The 24,961-nt window shown below is 38.1% G+C and overlaps 2 protein-coding genes across 2 annotated transcripts; one reads left to right on the top strand and one right to left on the bottom strand.

Moving 5' to 3' along the window:
- Window positions 1-4,990: 4,990 nt before the first annotated feature.
- On the bottom strand, window positions 4,991-15,418 carry LOC129430132 (RING finger protein 222). Its single transcript, XM_055187178.2, has 2 exons — window positions 15,057-15,418; window positions 4,991-7,654 (listed from the first exon to the last, which is right to left on the bottom strand). Exon 2 carries the CDS (start codon window positions 7,461-7,463, stop codon window positions 6,873-6,875), a length of 591 nt encoding a protein of 196 aa, XP_055043153.1. The 5' UTR covers window positions 7,464-7,654; window positions 15,057-15,418; the 3' UTR covers window positions 4,991-6,872.
- Window positions 9,877-22,261, top strand: ndel1b (nudE neurodevelopment protein 1-like 1b). Its single transcript, XM_055187166.2, has 9 exons — window positions 9,877-10,034; window positions 12,209-12,303; window positions 17,098-17,251; window positions 18,136-18,284; window positions 18,434-18,570; window positions 18,672-18,842; window positions 19,158-19,249; window positions 19,359-19,504; window positions 20,953-22,261. Exons 2-9 carry the CDS (start codon window positions 12,218-12,220, stop codon window positions 21,041-21,043), a joined length of 1,026 nt encoding a protein of 341 aa, XP_055043141.1. The 5' UTR covers window positions 9,877-10,034; window positions 12,209-12,217; the 3' UTR covers window positions 21,044-22,261.
- The last annotated feature ends 2,700 nt before the right edge of the window (window positions 22,262-24,961 follow it).

Genomic DNA, 24,961 nt, shown 5'->3' with positions numbered 1-24,961 from the left:
TCTGATAGTATTTTAATAAAGAATTATATATGTTTACTTAAGCATTGCAAAAACAACAAATCCAATGGTGGCATGATGGCCAAAGACTGGCATAGCACTGTATTATGAAGTATTTACAGTAAGTATTATAGTAATATTGTTGAATGATGATGGTTCTTTCTAAATTTTCATTCATTTTGAGATTACTGTGTGTGTGTGCCAAATCTGTGTCGGCCTATACAATTACTTGATTTAAAGAGATGTGTCCTAATACTTTTATGTTTGAAATCCAGGGACAAGATGGAAGTAAAAGTATCCAATGCACTCATAATGATGATGTACAAATATAGATTTGTTTATTAATTTATTGCTGATGTAATTGATGTTCAGATAAACAGAATGGACAAACATCATTCTCACACGATCCTGTGAAGTTCAGTTAGTGGATGTAACAGAATTGACCATGCATTTACTTATTTGCTTTAAATAATTGTGTGTTTCCTTTCAAATGTTACCAGCTAATAAACAAGGGAGGCAAATATGAACCAGGTACTGTATGTGTGAACAGGTGATGCTGAGTTGATTATGAGTGCACATTATCCAACAATGTACAGTCGTTCACACCTGCTTACCCAACTAATGTACAAATCTGCCTGTAAATCACACCCTTCTCAGCTTAGCATATCAGTTGATGAACACAGTCTGTACTGTGAAGCCTGCTGCAGTCCTTATCAGAATGTCAGAAATACATAGATATATATTAAACTTTACATTTGTAATACATCTGGTGCAAGTGCTTTTGTTTGCTTGTAAGCTTTAAAAGGTGTTTTTGCTGCTCAATGTTTACATAATAATAATAATATAATAATTATTATTATTAGTGATGCACTAATATACAGTATATTGTCCTATAATCTGTATAGGCAGATAAATGCAATGTTCGAACTTCGGCCAGTTGTTTAAAAACAGCCGATGATCAGTTCAGATTATATCCTGTCAATCAAAATGCATGCACTGAAAAAAATGATTCATTCAATTTACTCATTTTTTAAGGTAAGTGTTTGCAATCAATTCATTTAAGCTACATTTAAACAAAAGTTTTTTATTTTACTTTACTAATCTTTTTTGTTTAAATATAGCTTAAATAAATTGATTGCAACCACTTACCTTAAAAAATTTAGTAAATTGAATTAATCTTTTTTTCAGTGCTGTGTGCGATAATTTTGAATTCGGTGACAATGACAACAGAATTGCAGTTTGTATGCCCTGCACTTTTAGGTTTTCATGACATATACTTTGAAACAAGGAGTAAAAGGCAAAAAATCTATCTAATGGTATCGGTACACTGAAAAATTGAATTGAATTGAATTGAATGCATCATTTTTTTTTCAGTGCAAAAAATGAATGTTTTACCAAGTATTTTTGTCTTGTTTTCCAGTATAAATAAGAATTCTTATACATCTACTTAGTAGGCAAAGTGGCCCAAGATTTTAAAGCAACACTATGTAGGTTTTTTTTACCTTTAAATAATGTTTCTAAAATTATTTCAGTGATAGAACAACTTATAACTGGACAAATTGTACTGTTGCTGCAACCTGAGCAGCCTCCTAGCTGCTACAAGCACACTCTGAAAGTGGCGGTGGAGGGTAGGAAACACAGCCCCGCCCCTCCCCCTGCCTGCAGAAGAGTGTCTGATACTCGGCACTGTTGCGCTTTTCAACCACATGGGGGAGCTGTAAGTCATTTTTACATGGAAACTACATAGTGTTGCTTTAAGTCTTGTTTAGTAAAATAAATAAAGATATTTAAGAGGTTTATGCCCCAAAAAAGTAAAAATATAGAACAATAAACTTAAATTAAGTGTATTAAATGAAGTTAAAACTGAAATGAAGTTTTTTTTCTTACCCAATTGGCAGATATTTTTACTTGTTTTAGGTATAAACCGCTCGATTTTCATAATTTATTTCAATAAAGAAGAAAGTTTTTATTTTAATCTTAAGCCACTTTGCTTACCAAGTAAATGTATCTCAATTTAAGAATTTTTAGATATTTATACTGCGAAACAAGCCAAACTACTAAGACATTCATTTTTTTAGTGTAGATGTCATTCTGAGTGATCGAATATCGTTATCGGCACAATTTTTGTATTGATGCATCCCTAATTACCGTATTTTCCGGAATATAAGTTGCACTTTTTTCATAGTTTGGCTGGTCCTGCAACTTCTAGGTGCGACTTATATGTAAACATTATTTCATATGAACCAAGAGAAACCATTACCGTCTGCAGCCGCGAGAGTCCGCTCTATGCAGCTCCTGTATTTATGTAATGGATTCAGTAATGTGGAATGACATCAGGACCTTTTTGAAGTTGATTTGGCTTGTTGTGTTAATTTAGCCTATTCAGGTGCTTACCTGCAGTTCCACTGTGTTTTCGCGTTCTGATAAGAGATATAGCTCCAGAAAACAACGAGTGTTTATATTCCTCTTTCCAAGTATTAACCGTCCACACGATGTGACAAGACATTTCTCCCATTAACTTTAACGTAACATCCAAGAGCGCTGATCTTTGACGGAATAATAACTTCCGATTGGGGATTCACAGACTGATTTATGAGCCAGTAAACTAATGAGACACACGGAGAGTGATTCAAAACAGCGCGTCTGTGTTTTTCCATTCAGAGATGAGCCTGTTTAGGACCTTCATTCACTAGGTGGCGGAATGATACGAAAGGTGAAGCGGTTACAGCAGGGGCGGAGTGGGACCAAAATATCTACCGGGACATTTCGTAGACCACCAGCCCTCCATGGTAGAAAAAAAAGAAGGAAATGACTGCACAACATGAAATACCAAGTGTTATAATAATTATTATTTTTAAAAGATCTTTAAGTCAACAACAGTCCCTAGTTTTACGTAAGCTAAAGTTTAATTTGGTTGCCAAGCAGTTGCTTATAAAATGATTAAGCCTATTAGGAGAGAGGGATGTTTAATGTAACAAAATGTCAGTCATCGTGTGATAACGAAAATATAACGAGGCCTAGACTACTTGTTCTGAGCATGTTGTCAGTGAACAGGCTGTATGCTGGCTAAGTTGCAGACACTCTGTAACAAAAACGTTTTCACGAAAACCTAGGTTATGGCAAAAATTCTTCGTACAAGAAGGCCATTCTCAAATAACAAATCTATGAAACCACATTATATGTGTACTCCATCAACCTGTACAAAATCATACTGACTGCACGGATGTACACTTACTGACAACAATACGGAAGCAATACAAATGAAAAACAAAAATAGAAATCATGGTTGTTTAAAATGCTTTTCAAATGTTGTAATTCTTAACTAAGTGCAACTCCAGCTACAGATAAACTAAAACAAGATAATATCAAAACAAAACATACTGTGACATCTCTTCACAAATCTTGTCATTGCAACCGCCAATAAACACTTATAAACACACAATAAAGACTTTAAAATGATGTGATAAAGCACACGTAGTTAACCAACTAAGACTATAACACTAGTAAGTAAAACAGGGCTAAATGCAAAAACAAGTCTTACCTTTTGTAGTCGTGCAGTTTTCATTCCTCAAGTGGCCATATTCAAAAATGCGCGCAAATAATACAATTCACTTCGACTTCGCTACAATTTCCCAGTGAAAGAGAACATGTATATTTATTCACAGAGAACAAATCATATTACTTCTGGAATAATGTATGCAATATGCATGGCGCGAGTGTGGGGGAGAACCGAGTCTGTTTGAATTTTAAAACAAAAAAGGAATTTACTTGCGAAAATAAAGATTACAACAGCAGCGGTCATCATGAGACCTCCTGCAGGGAAAGGTTTGGGAACCCCACTGTTCAACTTCAAGCTGCGCTGCAGGAACGACACGCTGATGACATCAAAGTACCGCGAGGGTGAGTCGAGAGATCATCGGAAGAGTTTGCTTTCGAACCGCTCTCGCGGCACGTTGATGTCATCTGCTTGTTGGTTCCTATAGCATAAAGTCGAACACACGTGTAAATTATCCCTATTAGTGATGTACCAATGTTCAGATATGTTCTACTAAAAATATTTAAAATTATATTTAATGAGCATCATTATAGCCTGTTGATTTCTGGAGTTTTGTCTTCTCTGTGGGTGAACGAGGATAAGCTTTTTTATTGGTTGTTGCGTTAAAATGTACCCAGATACAACAGTGCTATTTTCTGATTGGCTATCGTGTAGCCTCTTTCTTTCTTTTTGATTGGCTGTTAAGCTGCACTCTCGACTGGAACTCCGCTCAGGGGAGACGGCTTCTTGATAGAGCGATGCGGCCAGATAAATTTTGGGCGCTGCGGCATATTAAATATGATTAATAGTTTTTCTGCGTGAGACCGGCCCTCAAAACACTACCGGCCCATCGGGAAAAGTCCCGACTCTCCCGATTGCCACTCCGCTACTGGGTTACAGTGCCGTTATCAGCACAATATCGCATAGCTCTTAGCCAATCGATTCGAGAACCAGAAAGAACTGTTGTATAAATAAATATATATATATATATATATATATATATATATATATACTTGCCTGATTCAGCCTGTCGAATAGGCTGTGGAGCTCGCCTATATATAGAGGGACGGTGACTTATTTTTATCAATAGTGATGAACAAAATAATCAACTAAGTCAGACGATGCTTAAATCCTGCCAGATGACCGACTGTTGGCTTGGTGTGTACCAAAGAGTTTCAGAAAAGACTACAATGTTTTAACATTTCTGTGCTTCAATTTGCCAAAATACAAAGTCTGCAGTCATTTTACATCTACATTTATTCATTTAGCAGACACTTATCCAAACCACTTTACCCACAGGCAGAAGTATTTAGCATTTTTAGGAGCCAGTATAAAACACATTATTAAAACCTCAGTTTACAAGTAAGAATAGTTTTTAATTAATACCAAAATGTACTTTTTGACATTATTATTAAATATTATATATATTATTATTTTACTTTTATCTCTTAAGAAACATAAGACAAATATTATTTAATACTTTAAAATAAAACAATCGAAAATGAAGTCTTCTGAGGTATGAAAGCACAACCTCTGAGTAAAACCATTTTCTTCTAGAAAACAAAACACTGTAAAATAGAAAGAATCTCTTATACATGTACAAAGCAGGGGCCAGATTCACAAAAATATTTACAAAACAATAATTTTCTTAGGATAAGTGAGAATGCTAAATCAAATTATTTGCTATCCAATTTAATATGGACATACTGTAACATCTGTGACCCGTTTTCAATGAATGGAAAATAAATATTACATAATTATTCAGACTATTGGTAAAGTAAGGCAGTTACACTTGATCATTTTTATATCAGTATAAAATTCCTCATTAGTTAAAATTGCCATTTCTGACTACACAATACATGCAACTTTCCAAACTACCAAATAAACGTATTAAACATTTTACCTTTTGACATTTAAAGTCCCAGTGAACAAGAAGTCGTGATCGACTTCCATATTGTGACGCATTTCTAAGTCAAACAGAATATCACACAAGGAAAATAGTGGGCGTGGCTTGTGATTTCCTCTGTAAATTGATTGGATATACACTCTAAAAAGTATTGGTTTGTTTTTAACCCCGGGCTGGGTAACTATAGGACAGAACACATCTCTGGGCCAAAGCGACCCAAAAAATGGGCCGTTTTAACCCAACTGCCCGGCTGTTTCAACCTGGTTGATTAGCAATAACCCAGCAGTTGGGTTAAAACAACCCACTATTTGGGTCACTTCAACCCAGAAATGCGCTCTGTCCCACAGTTACCCAGACCTGGGTTGAATATTTTTTAGAGTGTAAAAAAGTAGGCGTTTCATTCAAAATTGGAACCCGCAGCAGACTGACAATTGAAGGGGGGCGGAGTTAAGTCTAGTTCACAAGAGGGAGGAACAGTGGCGGCCAGTGACTTCTCTTCCGAGGTGCGCAAATTAAAAATCTGTTTTCGGAGTGTCATGTGAACCATGTGTATAATGCGTCATATCCAAATATGTGCCTGCTGCACACGCATCGAAAAGGTTTTTGATTAAAGAGACACTCACATTTACAAGACCAACTTAATACTAAACTCTGATTACACATGAGCGTCTCTTTTATCATATACCCCTTCAAAGCGCCTGCACGTGATGCATTTAAGTTTACATGATGCACCAAACACATACTTTGACATGACAAGCACATGTTTGATGAGCACATTTTCAGTTTTTGATTAAAGTTTATAAGGGCACGTAATGAAATTATTAACAACACAAATAAATTATTTGTAATGATTGCTGCAATATTCCGTAAAAAATAGTATTGTCAGTTTTAATTTCATGGGGACTTTAAGAAAATTGTGAGGGTTTAACTTCACATTGAGACAGCATTATAGCTATACAGAAACACCCCAATCAAATATGACTAATACATTCAGCAGAACAGGAGGTTTCAGTCCTTTTAAGGCTGAAACTAGCTGAAGACGCTTGCTAACCTGTGTGACAAGAGTTTCTGGACAAGCGAGAGGGTGTGTGTCATTCCAAGCAACCAGTTAAAATCATTCACCATTCTTAAAGCGTGTGTGTCCATGATAGATGTAACTGAACCCTACGATGTTTTTTCCAGGATCAGGTGACCAGCTCATCTTCGCTACTCCAAGTTTAAATGGTCAGCGTCTTAAAAAGTCACTTGATGAGTTGGGCTCAGATCACATTTTAGATATGTGGTATTGTTCTCCTTAAAACATTTACTCGGACCAGACAAAAACACACATCAGTCCTGTAAAAGTAAATAATACACTTGTCCTGCAGCAATACATTAGGTACAACATAAATAAACATCAATTAAATGGATTATATCTAAACAGTGCCACACTGTTTAAGCTAATAACACCCATGGAAGTGTGGCAGCCACCAAAGCCAGTAAGGTAAAAGCGATCATTAAAATGAGAAGACAACAGGAGATTGTACAAATTCTGCGTCCATTCCTGTAGCTGTGTTGCATGGTTGAAGTTGTTCCAATATCAATAACATCACTCTCGTCCATGGGTCGGCCAGACTCACTTATGATGAACACATCAGAAGAGTCTTTAGGACAGATGAGCCTTCGTCTACAAAGTATACACGAGATCTTTCGTAGACATGTGCCGAAACAGTCGAGACCTCCGCTATGGGATATCCCAGCATTCCTTGATAATACAGCAGTGGGCACAGACGGCACCTCCAAAGTCTTGCCAGTGTTTTTGGCTTCAGTAATTGACGCTGTAAATCGGTGGAACCTCGTGATGAATGTAAGGTGTCTGCAGACGGGACAGATGATATTGTCCCGTTTAATAGATCCATTCAGGTTGGCGTTCAGCAGCGTTCGTACTAAGCAGTCATGACAGAAATGGTGGCCGCAGCTCAGTGTCCTGACACTTTCTGACAGATTCTCGTAACAGACCGGGCACTCCTGAGCCTCATCATCCATATCTCCACTTTAAATAATCCCAGCCGGCTCCTTTTGGCTCGTCTGAAGATGTCTGACTGCGTTGAGGTAAACAGAAGCCTGTGGAAACAGACTGCAGACTGGCGCAGGTAACAGATACTCCCATAAGATAAAACTCACACCCGTGACGCCATGAGCATTGTCATGAAAAAATGTCGCCAGACAGGATATAACTGGAATAAAAGAAACAAGAAAATAAACATTACACAAGTTTATTTATATGTCTACAGGAGTACTGTTTTGTAGTGTTAAAGTGTCGTCTTTCTGATGTTTATCTGAGTGAGATTATTAAATACTTAAATGCTTAAAATATTTTAATGCAACAGCAGATAAATAGATAATTAAATGCTTACTGTAAAATAATTATTTTAGTGAAATATTATAAATTATTTGGACAGACTGAAAACAAATACTTTAATGCTTACAATAAAATTCTTTATTCTAAAGAAAGACAAACAGCTAGATAGATAGATGACAAATAATTTAGTGCTTACTGTAAAAGTACTTTATTGTAAAGACAGACAGATGGACGGACGGACAGACATACAGAAAGAAATACAGATAGATAGCACACACTTAAATACTTATTGTAAAATACTTTATTGTAAAGACAGCCAGATAGATAGATAAATGGATAGATAGACAGACGGACGAATGAACTGACTGACTGACAGATAGATAGATAACAAATACTTTAGTGCATACTGTAAAATACTTTATTGCAAAGACAGACAGAAAGACAGATAGATAGACAAACAGACGGACAGACAGATAGACATACAGACAAACACATACGGACGGACACACAGACAGATAGATAGACTGACATATTGACAGACAGGCAGACAGACAGACAGACAGATAGACATACAAACACAGATAGACGGACAGACAGATAGATAGACTTATGGACAGATAGTCATACAGATAGACGGACGGGCGGGCAGATAGATGGATGGATGAACGAACGGAAAGACAGACACAGATAGATGGACAGACAGACAAAGAGACAGATAGATAGACAAACAGACAGACGGACAGATAGACGTGACGGATGGACAGACAGCCAGATAGATAGATGAACAGACGGACGGACAGATAGACATACAGACAAACAAATACGGACGGAAGGACGGACGGACAGACAGACAGACAGACAGACAGACCGATATAGATAGATGGATGGATGGATGGATGGATGGATGGATGGATGGATGGATGGATGGATGGATGGATGGATGGATGGATGGATGGATGGATGGATTGATGGACGGACGGACGGACGGACGGACGGATAGATAGCACACACTTGAATACTTATTGTAAAATACTTTATTGTAAAGGACGTGTGGACAGACAGACAGACAGACAGATAGACATACAGACAAACACAGACAGATAGATAGATAGACGAACAGACAAACACAGACGAACGGACAGACAGACAGACAGTCACAGATAGACAGACAGCTCAATAGATAGACGAACAGACGGACAGATAGACATACAACACATACAGGCGGAGGGACGGACAGATAGATAGATAGATAGATAGACGAACGGACAGATAGTCATACAGACAAACACAGAAGGCTGGAAGGACAGACAGACAGTCACTGACAGACAGATCGATAGATAGACGAACAGACAAACGGACAGATCAACATACATAAAAACACATACGGACGGACGGACAGACAAACAGATCGATAGATAGATAGACAAACAAACGGATGGACAGATAGACATAAAAACAAACATAGGCGGACGGACGGATGGACAGACAGACAGATAGATAGATAGAGGGACGGACAGATAGACATACAGACAAACACAGACAGCTGGACGGACAGACAGACAGACAGACAGACAGATAGACATATAGATAGACGGACACATAGATAGTCACAGACAGACAGACAGATCAATAGATAGATAGATAGACAAACAAACAGACAGACGGACAGATAGACATACATACAGACAAACACATACAGGCGACGAACAGACAGGCAGATAGATTGATAGATGGACGGACGGACAGACAGACAGACAGACAGACAGACAGACAGATAGATAGATAACAAATAATTTAGTGCTTAGGCCTACTATAAAATACTTTATTGTAAAGACAGACAGATGGACGGACAGTCATATAGATAGATAGATCCTGAGCCTACATTGTAAATCTATTCAATCAATGTATTACTATTAATAGGCTATACATTTTAAGATATCATTTAAACACGAGCTGAGGGAAATTGCTCAATAAAATAAACATCTGTTCTTATATGATTAGTAATCTATAGCAAATCGCTAGTTGAGTGAATGAGAGGATTTATTTTTTATGAGACGACTGGCATGAAACACGAGAGCATGCCTTGTGACAGTTTCGCTAACGCCTCCGCAACGTCATGACGCAGTGTCGTCATCTTTACCGGAAGCTGAAGAGGGAAAATCAGTGGAGTCGCGTTGGCATTTTCATCCGCCGACTCTCGAGCGTACGGGAGGTGCCGAGTCTGTTAGCTGGTCTGAGGAATAGGACATGATAAGGTAAGATTAGGCGATTTTAAAGCAGTTTGAGTACGGAGTTTAGAGCGGAGATAAGGACTTAAAAACAGTGATACATCTTGAATCGTGAACTGACCCGTTTGTGCCGGTGTAAATTCGGTCTAACACCGGTTTCTGTCATAGTCAACATTGCTTTCGATCAACCAGTGAGAATTGAGAAATGCTTGTCGATAGGTTTTATAGTAACGTTAAATATCGGAATAATATGAGTTTTTGACCCTTTAACGTTAGTCGTTAAAGGCAGCTCAGATTACGATGGCCCATCGGGCAAAACATCAACCTGACTGATTCACAACGAATTAAAACTCACAGTTAACGTTACAACGAATACAAATGACACAGTAATTCACAGTTACAAGCCTAAAGAATTAAAAAATGAATAGTTTATTTTTGAATTCGGTGAGTAACCTCGACAGAGTGATCTGTCAATTGACGTAACGTTAACTTATGTTTTGCGTCATATCGTGCACGACAAATGAACACAACCTTTCTTACGTTTTGCATATTTTGAGATGCCGTAAAGATTGTACATTTCTGACGTCATTACGTTAATGGCAAATAAAAATGTGTCATTTCATATGCGCCTAAAGGTAAATCAACATTAACTGAATTTTATGTGTTATTAATGACAAATCAATACCAAAATACGTGACGTTGTACACGTTCTTGATAATAGATAGCCTATGATTGGTGCTTGAAAGCCATACGCAGATTTGAAAAGCTGCCCAGCTCTCATTCTAAAATCCTTGAGGAGATGATACTGGTGGTCTGTTACTCAGCAGTTTGGCGTGTCTTGGATTGTGAAACTGGAATTGATGTCATCCCTACTGAACCTCTGACTTTAGGTTATGTATATTATTGCAGTAAACAGGAACTGTGGTATTGTCCTGTGGTGCGGGGACAGATGGTCTCGCTGTCAGGAGTGGGGTGTGGGTGAAGCACTGTATAGTAGCTTAAGACTTTATAAATGGCTACAACTGAAATGACATCAGCTTTGACTGACCTCAGGACTACAAACAGTCCCATTCTTGCATGCACAGGTTTTGTGTTATATGCTTGATCCCTACATATATAAGTTTTTTATATATTTTGGAGGCACTGCTTTTTTCTGGGGGGGTAGGAGGATGGTGTCATAAATATATGGCAGAACATACTGGAGTGAGATATTGCAATCACTTTCATAATGTCTAGTCTGTAATTTCCTTGCTCTGTGGGGTTTTTAATAAGTTAGTAATAGTGTTCCCACGGTCGTAGAGAGGTTGGGAACAGTGGCAGCCGGTATTTTCTTTTTCGAGGGCGCACGATCCGAAGATCATCAGAACATTGTATTCAGTCCATCATCTGTGTGGCTCGTCATGTCAAAATATGTGTTTGACTCTAGCTTATAGTTTACAGCTAATTTACGGTTGAAATCTGTGCATTGTTTTGAACAGAAGTGCCGGGTCACACCATGTGACGCTCCTGAGATGTCTGAAATATTTCTTGCTGCTTGAAGCAAAACAGGTGCATCTGCTGCTTGTTGAGTCACTGATAGGGGTCATGTGGCCAGAATCGGAAAGTACAGTTTCTGTGCTCCTCATCATGTCAGATCCAATGACCATCATGACATATAATGACTCCCAATAAGCGTTAGATAAAACTGAGGTTGGAGTGAGGTTTCAAGTCTAAATTATTTTATGTCGTCTGTCAAAAAAAGACTGAAATACTTTTCTGTTTGACGGTGGTTGCATATTTGGGTCCTCAAAACACAACTTTTGATGATGGTTTTTGAAGACAACGCCTTGTTGTATAAACTTAATAATTGTGAATCTGTGAAAAAGCTCACGTCATGCACGTGTTAATTCAGTCAATAGGCATGCGTGAGTATAAGCAAAACATCGCCTTAAACTTAGTGCATCTGAAGCATTTAAAGATAAAGAGTATCAAAGAACAGCATTTTGGTCTTTTCTTCACACAAAGCTGTTGTAATGAACAATCATTTAAAGAAAAAGAAAAATGGTAGGAAATAATGCTATTTGATGTTTGGAGTCATGTCAGATGAGGACAGACACCACAAGCCTTCTGGGTTTGATCTGTTGTTGTTGTACAGGGACAAAACTGAATTAGGAGATGCAAATGACTCTCAGGACTGATCTGATTCCCATTGACTTCCACAGGTCCCCACAATGGACACGGAGATGATGCAGAAATTCTCTTCAAAAGACGAGGAAATCGATTACTGGAAGAGTTTGTCTCTCAAATACAAAAAGAGGTAGGACTCTGACATTTCTGTGTAACAGCCATGAGGAGAACATTACAGATTCTTTTAAGCAGTTTAGACATTTCAGATCTATATGACTATGGGCTTATATGATAAGATGTTAATATTTGCACAAAAAGCATGATAGTTTTCATGCAATAGCTTTATCTGGCAACAACTCCCACTATCTTTCCCTATGTCATAGCTTTTAAAGGGATAGTTCAGCCAAAAATGAAAATGACCCCATGATTTACTCCCCCCTTAGGCCATCCTCAATGAATATGACTCAGGGCTCCAGACTAACTTTTTTCACTAGGAGCACAGTGGCCCCCAACTGAAAATTTTAGGGGCGCAACCAGAAAATTTAGGGGCACATACCGTAAATCAACATGCTAACCAAATATTCACATTTCTACTAAGTAATACACTGTATTACTAATAAAAACTGAAATGATAGATGCAGAAAGTATAATGTCCTGTTTTAAATTTAGTGTCACATCACAAAAAAATGTCAAATTTACTGGTCGCACATGTGCAAATGGATGTAAAATTCAGTGGCACACTCTCAATTTTGGGGGCAGTTTGGAGCTCTGTGACGACTTTTTTTTCCAGACGAACACAATCAGAGTTATATTGGAAAGTTTTGTGGCGGTTCCGGGCTTTGTAGTGGTGGTGGATGTTGCTTCTGATTTTAAGCTAAAAGAAAATGTGGAGCTTTACAAACTAAAATAGCTAGCTTCCAGTAACGGCCGACGTGCGTTCACGGGCAAATGATGTAGGGTCTCGTCTAATGCGCTATGTCCAATGTCATATGCTGGAAAGCCACTCTCTCGTAAAACTTAAGTGACGTAGGATGTAGCTTATGAGACGAGAGAGACTAGACGGTATGTCATTTGATTGTAAACATGCGTTGGTTGTAAACAAAGCTAGTTATTTTAATTTTTTAAAGTATTAAATATATTTTTCTTACAAATTGCATTGATTACCCTTAGAAGTCCTTTATTATCCCCCTGGAGCCGTGTGGATTACTTCTGCGAAGGACTTTTTGGGCTTCAAATCAGAAGCACCATTTACTACCATTATAAAGCTTTGGAACAGCCAGGACATTTTCTAATATAACTCCGATTGTGTTCGTCTAAATAAAGATAATCATATACATTGGGGGTGAGTAAATCATGGGGTAATTTTTGTTTTGGCTAAACTATCCCTTTAAATCAGACTTTTAGTTGTGTGACGTGCAATAGCCAGTGATGTCTGGCATCAGTGCTTTAAAACCTGACACTGACACAACAGCGCATTTGTAATGGAAAGAAATGCAAAGTAGGTGCAAATGAGAGCTTTTTTGTGAACCTTATATAAGACTGTAATTTAGTTTGAGATTTTAACTGGCTAGGGCAACAGCAATTGTCTATGTTGTTCATGCCTACATTAAAAAACCCTGCAGGAGATTTGAGAAAACACATGGAGCCTTTCATTGCAAAAGAGACCCTATAACACTGTAAATATGCTCCACAGCCCCAGCTGTTATATGTTTTGTCTTTTTTGTAAAATTTGGTGCTCTTTACTGTGGCACCATTTGTTTCATATTTCAATAGACATTGTATTAATGTTGATAAATGCAAACCGATTTATCAATACAGGATTTCAGTCACTGTTCTCAGCGTTCAGGCTAGTGATAGACCGATATATCGGCCGGCCGATATATCGGACCAATATTTGCGAGTTTTGTGTATTGGCATCGCCCGATATGTGGCTGCCGTGTTGGCCGATTTTTTCCCCGGCATTATTTACAGACTGCTGGAAGCCGCAAGCGATTGCAGGTCATGTGAGTAAAAACAACCAACCTTTCCATGACAACATCAAAAGATGGTTCTATAGCACCCTCACCTGTTTTTACTATTGGTTAAATATAGTTTTTTTAAGTTCTATACATGTTACTTTTTTAAAATTAAGACTTGTAACATTTAGCATCATCATTGTGTAATTTTTATGATGTAAATTGAGTGAGCAAAAGCAGTATCGGCTCAAAATATCGGCAGCCTGTATCGGTCATCGGCTAAAGCCGCCTTTCCACTGCACACGACATACGGAAACGACAGTCGGAGTTCTCCCCCTAGTGGCAGTCGTAAGGAAGTTTCAGTTTAATCGTATATGGGAGAGAAGCTCATTCCAGCGCAAGAGGCTTCATTCTAATATGTTTATCATGGTGAAATAAATAAATGAACGCAAATGAATGAAACAATAAACAGCTATGCATATATGACAAAGACTGCAAATATTTTTTTGGAGAGAACATATATAGACAAGGTTAAAATAATAACGTACACAAATTAAATTAATAATGTATTACTTATCAGTTACTAATAAAGTTAAACCAAAATGATTAATAATTTTCACCTCACACACAGTTTGTGATTGGAATACAATGAAAATCATAACTTCCGGTCGGCATATCGCATGCGGTTTAGTCGCACAAGTTCAAATTTTTAACGGATCCAACGCTCAAAACGGATCCGATATTTACGCATCCGCAGATGGTCGGCACCTCGCGCAACCCCTTTGCGATTCTCCATAGGAAATGAATGACTCCGGCTTATCCGCCGTCGTTTGTCGTGTGCAGTGAAAAGGGGGCTTAAGGCTGATGAAACAAAAATCGGTATCGGCATCGGCACTGAAAAATCCATATCGGTCGATCCCTAGTTCAGGCTTTATCAAGACAATGTTTAAATGTTATTATTTAGCTCAGACTGTATTTTTGACCTTACCATAAGTGGAATGAGACTGTCCCTCATCTAAAGAGAGCTGATGCTGCTGTGTCGTGGTGGTGGTGATCTCTGGTAGTTCCCAGCACCGTCGCTCTGAGATCTCACACTCAACATGTGTTCAGACTCCTGGGTTGTGGTTTTGGTGGAGCACAGGAAGTTCTCAAATCCAAGGAATTTCCTGCCAAGGAAGGAGCAAACAGCTGTCATGGAAATACTTACAGTGTCTTTAAACTCTTTAACTTGACAGAGAGTTCAGACTCTTGTGTCGCCTTCCTGAAGTCAAATTAGCAGTACAGCAAAGTTGAAACAAGGCCATGTTGTTTGTTTTTGTTCTTTGAAACCAGCGCCTCCAAAAGGCCATGTATGTTGAAAATAAGTCTTTACTTATTCTTTTGTCACACTTGGTGTTACAATTTTTATAAAACCGACTAGTAAGCACCTCCCCAGAAACTGCATCATGATGGCAAGAACCATTCATAAGTTCTTCAGAAAAGTATCGTTGATCCATTTAATGCTTAATTAATCTTATTACACAAATGTTTTCCCGTTGTTGTGTGCATGTTTTTAAGGTTTGTGTCTGCTATGTCAGGAAAGAAGGGAGGAGGCGACAGATTTAAGGTTCCCTCAGCACATGACAATAGTAGACTGGGGGAAATGGTCCGGGTTAAAGGCTCACCTCCTGTCAAACTAAACAACATAGTTTCGGAAATGCTAAAAACAACCAGGACCATGCATGTCAGTCTGCTGAGCTCATTTCCTTCCTTCAAGTCTCTTTTATTCATTTTAGACCTGCCTGTGTCCCCTGACCTCTGACCTTCAAGGGGTCAGAGTGAACATTTGTCTCAGTTTGCCATTATGCTGATGCATGCAGCAGATCTTTAAACCTTTTTCGGGCCAAGATATGAACCTGACATGATAAAATAAATAGCAGCCCTTAAGAAAATGAAATTTTTTTGTAGTATCCATGATTGTTTTTATGTGTGTTGATTTCCATTGTTTGAACTATCCGGTTGTTAAGTGATAACGTAAGGAATACTGTTTCCGGGTCCAAACCTCCACTCATTTCAATAGAGGATATTATTTAAACAGCCATTCACACATTTAAGCAATAATTTTACATGTGTAAACTGCAGAATCAAAGACAGCAATATATTAATAATTCATAAAAAATCCACGTCCATAAATTCATGTCTGGTCATCTTGGATTTTGTTAGAGATATAAATTAGGATCTGGGGTTTTTGGTAGTTTTTCATAATGATACTATAATGACATATTTTTTTGTTAATTTCTTTATGACATCTGTAAGCGGTTGGACTCGGAAGTGGCGCATGACGTCAGACTTGAGACGGTTTCATAGGACACGCGTGCATTGACACGGTTACTTCCGGTCTATGTACGTTTAATGGTCTGACTAGTTGAACTCTGAAACAAATACATAGTTGAAAATAACAAATGTTTTGGTTTCCTAAAGACAAGGAAAGATGGCAATCATAGATGAGGTTTGGCAGCCGATCTGTAGTTAAGATTGTATCCATTATATAGTACACATTTTACACAGTAACGTTTGCTCAGTGTAGTTTTTGATATGCTTTAGCTATGAATTAAGGTAATCTACTTCTTGTTTATTTTGCTTGTCATCTTGTTATTGATTCTTTTTCTGAGTTTGTTCCACGAAAGCCGTTTGTTTATGTTGTTACTGCTGAAACGGTCTATCGTAACCATGTTTTTTAGGCTTTGAAATTAGCTTTGTCATAATTGAAATTGTGGGATATGCAATGGTAGGGTTCCAAGAGAGATCACTTCCAGCCCTTGGACCTCCAGAGGAGATTCAATCTGAATGGTCACAATCCCGAGTGACTGTAATTCATTATCTTCTATAGCACCAGCTGTCAAGGCCTAAACACTTAACCCCCGTCACAGTCAGTCAGGGTGTCAATTTGCATTGCATAGTAAACGTAATGAACGTATGGTCTGGGTCACAGATGGTTGGTGACTTTTGACTGCAGATTGATTGGAGTCGGACGTTTCATATGTTTGCAGTTGTCATGATGCTCAAGAGGAGTTGCAGGAGTTTCAGGAGGGCAGTCGGGAGCTGGAGGCCGAGTTGGAGGCGCAGCTCGGGCAGGCGGAGCACCGCATCCGAGATCTGCAGTCTGAGAACCAGAGGCTGAAGAACGAGGTGGAAACACTCAAGGTAAGATGGTCCAAAGATTTGATGTGAATTGTGACCCTATTGTGACGTTAAGCCATTGATGCAATACAAAAAAATTGTGAAATTCTGCATTTCGTCTCCTTTATGGGTACATAGGCACTTTTTTGTTAGGATATCACTATTATCATCCATCTATATATGAAGGATTCAGTGTTTAACCAAGAACATTGCAGTGTGTTGTTCGAGCTGTCCAGGGTCTCGGTTAATCCCTAGCGTACCGTAATTGGATGTCAGGATCAAGAAGAAGAAAATAGAAAGCTAAGACTCAGCAGAAAAGTTCAAAACAATCCAGACGAAAATATCCTCAAAGTGACTTGGGCTCAGAGGAACAAAGATTGTGATTTATGCTACTTATACAAAGTTCCCATTTCTTCAAATAAAATTTTATTCAATCGATCTGTGCCGTCCCACAAAGCACGATCATTAAAGGTCGCATTTAGAGATAGCTAAATTATGCTCTGCTCATTCTGGGAAATATGGGCTGCTTGTTATTTTGCTCAACCCAGAACAATGCGTTCATTTAGACTAATAAAAATGATGTGGAGAAAGTGGGTTACCTCCTGTACAGGAGTGGTTGTGAGGGTTGCCATGTCCACCATTATGTCCTGCTTTCTTTTAATCGAACCAAATATGAATCTCAATGTCATTCCAACATGATTTTCTGACTTGGTTGAAGAACAAAAATACATTCACGTATGTTTCCTTAAATAGGGTCCGGGTTTGTTGATTTGTCTATCTCTTTTTGTTGTTCATTTGGAGTGCGAAGTGGTACAGGCTTCAGGGTTTTTCGGGTGAGCCGTTGCTTTAATGTTGTGTTGTAAGGGCTCGTGTCTCATACTGTGACGCCCCTGTGTCTCTGTATGTAGGAGAAACTGGAGCAGCAGTATGCACAGAGCTATAAGCAGATCTCCATGCTGGAGGACGACTTGGTCCAAACGCGCGGCATAAAGGAGCAGCTGCACAAATATGTCAGGGAGCTGGAGCAGGCCAACGATGACCTGGAGAGAGCCAAGAGGTACACACACTGATTGACTGAGTTTTTGTATTGCTAAATTGGAGCTATATCCAAACGGTTGGATATAGCTCAGGTTTAGACCTAACAAATACATTGCACATAGATACATTTATTACCGGCGTGTTAAATTGTGTGCTGGATGTGTACAGGGCCACTATCACATCTCTGGAGGACTTTGAACAGCGGTTAAACCAGGCCATAGAGCGAAACGCTTTCCTAGAGAGTGAACTGGACGAGAAGGAGTCACTGCTGGTCTCGGTGCAAAGACTTAAAGATGAAGCAAGAGGTATAACACTTAAATACTATGCTAATAACACGTCATGCATTGACTTTGTAATGATGCAATTCGTTGCCCCAGAGCAATACTAAATGTGTGTTTTGTTATAGATTTGAGACAGGAGTTGGCTGTACGAGAAAGGACGTCAGATGTTAGGATGTCGGCTCCCAGCTCGCCCACTTTAGACATTGATAAGACCGACTCGGCTGTGCAAGCCTCGCTGTCCCTACCTGCTACACCTGTGGGGAAGAATATAGAGCATCCTTTTATCGGTCAAAAAGGTAAACATCCCATGTACACTAAATCAGCAATAAATCAGGCTGATTAATCCGCCGTTGTTTGCCTATATATGACCCTCCCTGTGAAAATCCAACATAAAACCATCCTACATTGTGTCAAAATATAACATTGGTATCTTTAATATTGACTGAGTTAAGGTCATGTCAAAGATTGACATTTTCCTGAATTTTTATTGAATATAAAACATAAAAAAATAAGTTTTATCCACTTTCATCTAACTGTAACTAGTAACATCTATTTTTATTTGTTTTATTACCATCTGTTTGATTGTCTTTGTATTTATTATGTATTCAAAGCATTAACCAATGGCTGTGGAAACTCCTCCCTCACACCATCCGCACGCATCTCAGCCCTTAACATCGTCAGTGACCTTCTACGGAAAGTCGGCGTAAGTTTTGTTTTATGTGAATGAGACGCTCATTGTTAGAAACACAGCAGACTTTATCTACCGCTGAACATGTACTAATGGAAAAAACTGCAATGTTTTGTAATTGCAGGCTCTGGAGTCAAAATTAGCTGCTTGTAGGAACTTTGCCAAAGATCAGGCAGCAAGGAAGAACTACGCCACTGGAAATGGAAACCTCATGAACAGCAACGCAACCAAGTTCTCGCATTCTCTCCACACTACGTATTTCGACAAAACGTAAGCGCTTGCCTTTTCTATTCTGTCTGTTCACTACAGGTGTGACGAGATCTCGTGAGATGAGATTAAAATGTCTGCAGATTTCTCATGGAGGTGAAATGCTGCATAAAATTGAGTTTGTGGCAAAACCTTTTTAAGTGCGATTTATAGTCGTGCGTAGGTTCTACTACACTAATGCTTGGTTTATTACATTGTTTAATTAAACCATGTTTTTACTTGCTTTTGATACTTTGAACCTATTATTATTGAATCATCATCATCATAAGTCATTTTAAGGGTTATTGCTCATTACCAAAAAAATCTATTCATTATCAATTACCAAAATAATTGTTAAGGACTGCCCTAGATTAGTTAAACTATTTCAAAATTGTGGTTAGGGCTGTCACAATGATTAAATAATCTTTTCATCACAATTGTTTGACCTCATCGCGATTATTTCAGATCACCGCAATGATTGCACATCTCTCTAAAAAACACAAGGGGGAGCTGCAGTGCATGTAAAAACGAGATCGTATCAGTTTACTTTTAAAAATGTGTTGTGTATAAATATTTACTGCCAGATAAACTTGGCAAAAGATTTATTTAAAAAAACCACAACAATCTGTGAAAATCTTTTCATAACCAACAATTTTTGAGTATTAAATGTCAAAGCAATAAACAGGCAATTAATCGTCATAATCGTCACAATTTATTAAACAATTAACCGTCAGGCAAATTTCATAATTGTGACAGTCCTAATTGTGGTTTCAATTTCCATGTCGTTCCGCCATACTGATGAACTATAACAGCAAAGAGGGACAAAAAGCACTAGCCTACCGCAACACGTTTCCACAACGCGTTTTCGTTCAGAACACGTGAACTAGCTGAAATGGACAAGAAGATCAGTGAGTACATGAAGGCTACCGTAGTTGCAACACGCATTTGGAAAAGCGAGGCGTTAGAGAGCGTTAGTTTGTTTGAATGCAAAATCTAATTTCACCACTAGATGGTGGAAAATCCTCCCCTTTAATGGTAAAATCATCAATCCCAATTTCGTGTCTCGTCTCATGGAGTTAGTGTCTCGTCATACCCCTACTGTTCACTAACCAGAAAGTCCAATTAACTACTGGTCTACGTAAAATCAAAGTTTTATGCTCCTAAGCTTTGACAGGGTCATATATGTGTATCTTGAATGCAATTTTTTTAACGTTCCGTTAAATATTACACGGAAATAAATGGGAATTGTGGCAAACTCATGAAGATGAGTCAGATATCGAGGAAGCTAATGTTTGTAATGCAGTTTGTATAGATTTTTAAACAATTTCTGTAAATTCCTTTTTTTCCCAACTTGGAATAATTCCAAAATTTCTTAACTTTGCGACCCTAAATGCAATGCAAGTCACTTTGGATAAAGAATCTGCATTAATGTATGCTTTAATTAATAAATTTCTTATCAATGTTTTTCACAGGAATATGAATGGACTGGACCCCGGCGCCCTGACCACCCTTGCTTCCCCGCGGACCATGTCTCCTCCCGGCATGCTCCCGCTCAGCGTGTGAGAGACGTTTCTAGCTACCTCCACACAATCCCCGACACATTATGGAAACAGAGAGGACACTTAAAAGAGTGTGTATGTGTGCGCGAGTATGTGTGTGGTGAGAGAGAAAGAGAGAATGCTGAGAATGCCGTGCCTCCAGCGTGTCTGACAGATGCATGTCAGGTGCGAGGGTCCGTTCCTGTAACCGTGTGGTTCAGCTGATCTCCGTTCTGCAGATCAGCATTTCTCGGTTTTATCCTCACTTGAAGCCAGCAAAATGACAAAGGTCTGCTTCGGACCACAGCTTCTGCGCGAGTGGTTTTTAGTGTGTTGCACAATGAAGATGAACGAAAAGGGATTTTGTTTAAGGTGAACATCACTGTATGTTTAACAATGCAAATGATTGTTTGTGTGTTGTATGTGTATATTTAAGGCATGAAGGGAGATCCCTCATCCTTGATTTACTGGATTAGAGGTTCACCTTTATTCAGGCACAGTACTCGGTTGTAATATGGAGGGCGGGATAGTGCTGGAGTTAGATAATGGTAAATAGCATAAAAAATATCAACCATCTTTAACAGAGCTATTATGAATAAATAAACAACAGGGTTGGTTTGTTTTAGGGCTTCCGCTTTGTCCAATCCAAGTTTCCAAGACGGATCTATGGTATTTCTGCTAAGCTGCACTTTCATAGTTGCAATGGTTTTGATGACATCACCTTCCATTGACCGAACCACTAATACTGTTTTATTTGTTGAACTGTACTAAATCAGCATCTGTGCAATGTGGTCATGCTTGCACAATTTGTCAGTGGTCATGAACCTCATTTCTATCCCATGTGCCTCTGAATCTGCCTGCGAGTTTGATATTCACTCTTTATTTATTTCACATATGGAATGGAAGCAGACTTGTGTTTTTCCACAGTGTTTAAGTTCAGTATATTTACGTTGTATTTTAAGAGCACTTGCTGGAGTTCATTTACATTTGATTTCACAGTTATCATGCACTTTGTTGACTATTTTGTTATGTTTATTATGTATATAGATCTGCATTGCCCAGTCTGTACAGTAGAAACTAAAATTGGGTCAATGAGCCGTTTAATTTATTTCAGAGTCTTTATGGCATGTTTTGACAAGGAGTGACTTTTACATACTGTGCTTTGGTTTAAAATCATATATCGAGATGTAAAATCGGTTGTCTGATATGTGCAAATAAATAAAAGGAAAAGTGTGAAGTTAAAGAGTTTGTAATACATGATTTGAAGCGATCTGATACAGTATATCGGCCGATGATGCTTGCTATGCTTCTCAATGAATTACAGTGAAATGCCGCTACATCCAAAAGCCAGGGGGCGCTCTCGTGCAGAAACTCAATACGTGCTGCACACGCAGAAGAACCATACACAATATTTTCCATGTCTAACAAGTAAATGGAATCAAAACATTTTTGATTCCATTTACTTGTTAGACATGGAAAATATTTCCTTATAGAATTGTAAAGATTAAAAAAATGATATCCCTAATCTGATATAATTAAGTACATTACTTGTTCATGTGCAGCATACAACTCATTCACTTTGAGATACTGATAAAAAAAAATCTAAATGGTTTTCGAAGTCAAAGCAATATATTTTATCGTTTTGTCTTCAGTTTCACAGGTTAGTTGTGGTAAAAAAATAAAGGTTCTTCAAAGTATTAAAGAAACTTTAATGCACCTTTATTTTAGGAGTGTTGACAGCAATGCCAAACATTTTTGGTTCCTCAACATTTCAAAAGTGGTGGCTCGTGACTGCTCATCCGAGGGGTGCAAATTCAAAATATGTGTTCGGAGTGTGTGTTGGTTGTGTTTTTAAAATATGTGTTTGTTGCATCATGTGAAACGTGCATCACGTGTTTTTTTGTCAAAATAAGTGCCTGCTGCACACGAGTCAAAATCATTTATGTTAAAAGAGACGCTCACGTTCACAAAATACACACCAGACACTTCCTTAACAGTAAGCTCTGATAACGCATGAGATTATGCGTATCTGGCAAACGCGAGCGTCTTTTTTATCATAAACCCTTTAGACGCATCTGCAGCAGGCACTTATTTTGACAAGACACGTGATGCACTCAAACGAAATGCTGAACACATATTTTGAAATTAGGAACCACACACATGATGGACTACATGTTGCGACGAACTTCGCATCAAGCGCCCTCGAATAAAAAAGTCACCGGCCGCCACTGCCTTATAATCAAAGGTTCTTTAAAGAATAATTTCTTACCTTTTTTAATAACAAAAAGAACCTTTTGTAAAACAGAAAGATTCTTCAGATGTTATGGGAACCATAGGCTACAGCTAAAAATAGTTCTTCTATAACTTGAGTGTTTATAGGATACCTTTTTATGCGGTTTGGCTGTTTATTCACCTCAATATGGTGATGGTGTTGACGTTGACCCACCATTCACGCGCAAATGCGGTGTTGTACTGTAAATGTGTTTGTGGTGACCACCACCACACTGCTGCCCTCTCGTGGCTGTTTAAACCTCACACACATCAAGTGATCTTGGGTTGTTTCCTTCTTGTAATGTCATGTTCTTATTTTACACAATGCACGTGCCAAAAGTTGCGCAAAGATCTTCAGTCTGTTTTAAATTATCCAAGTGCAACACCCCTGCTGAAACAAACAATAGAAATTCTATTGAATTTAATTGTTATGATTGCTTTGGTTTTAGAAGAAAGTATAAAGGTATCTGATGGTCTCTACTATATGTTGGGTTCTGATGGTAAGATGTTAGTGGATAGGATTTTTGTAATGGTTTTAATGGTAAACAGCTAATGATTCATAAAGGTATTGCAGGGAATTTGCATTAAAGGAATATTCCATTTTCTTAAAAGAAAAATCCAGATAATTTACTCACCACAATGTCATCCAAAATGTTGATGTCATTCTTTGTTCAGTCGATAAGAAATTATGTTTTTTTTTTTTAGGAAAACATTGCAGGATTTTTCTCATTTTAATGGACTTTAATAGACACCAACAATTAATACTTAACTCAACACTTAACAGTTTTTTTCAACGGAGTTTCAAAGGACTAAACAATCCCAAACAGGGCATAATGGTCTTATCTAGCAAAACGATTGTCATTTTTGACAAGAAAAATAACAAATATACACCTTTAAAGCACAACTTTTCGTTTAGGTCAGGTCCATTATTTAAACAATAAACTGCCACAAGACACAAAGACATTAATTAGTATCAGTTGACATACAACAACGTAGGAACGCTCCTCTTTCACCACACTTGTAAACACTGGGGCGGAGTCCTCTGTGACCTCTTGACGTCATGATGTATTGCGTGAGGTCACGCTAGCGCATGACGACCGGATCTAAACGAGAAGTTGTGCTTTAAAAGTGGATATTTGTTATTTTTATTGTCAAAAATGACAATCGTTTTGCTAGATAAGACCCTTATGCCTCGTTTGGGATTGTTTATAGTCCTTTGAAACTCCGTTGTAAAAAACTGTTAGCCTAAGTGTTGAGTTAAGTATTAATTGTTGGTGTCTATTAAAGTCCATTAAAATGAGAAAAATCCTGCAATGTTTTCCTAAAAAAACATAATTTCTTCTCGACTGAACAAAGAAAGACATCAACATTTAGATGACATGGTGGTGAGTAAATTATCTGGATTTTTCTTTTAAGAAAATGGAATATTCCTTTAAATCTATTAAAATGTCATGCTTGAGCTCCTAGTAAAGTTGGGAAAAGTTTTGTGGATTAATTCAAAGTGGACTATTCATTAAGTAATGAAAGGTTTATGATTGAACCAATATGGTTGCAGGCTTCAAGACCGATGAAATAAATAAATCCCACAAGAACATAGAGCAGCAGTTTGATTCACTGTTGTAAACACAGTGGATTTATTCATTTTAATTGTGAATACACTGAACTCTTTGCT

Source organism: Misgurnus anguillicaudatus, chromosome 19, assembly GCF_027580225.2.
Source record: "Misgurnus anguillicaudatus chromosome 19, ASM2758022v2, whole genome shotgun sequence".
In the NCBI taxonomy this organism is placed as follows: domain Eukaryota; kingdom Metazoa; phylum Chordata; class Actinopteri; order Cypriniformes; family Cobitidae; genus Misgurnus; species Misgurnus anguillicaudatus.
The sequence above is the reverse complement of the archived record's forward strand: the minus strand, read 5'-3'. Positions and strand labels throughout refer to the sequence as shown.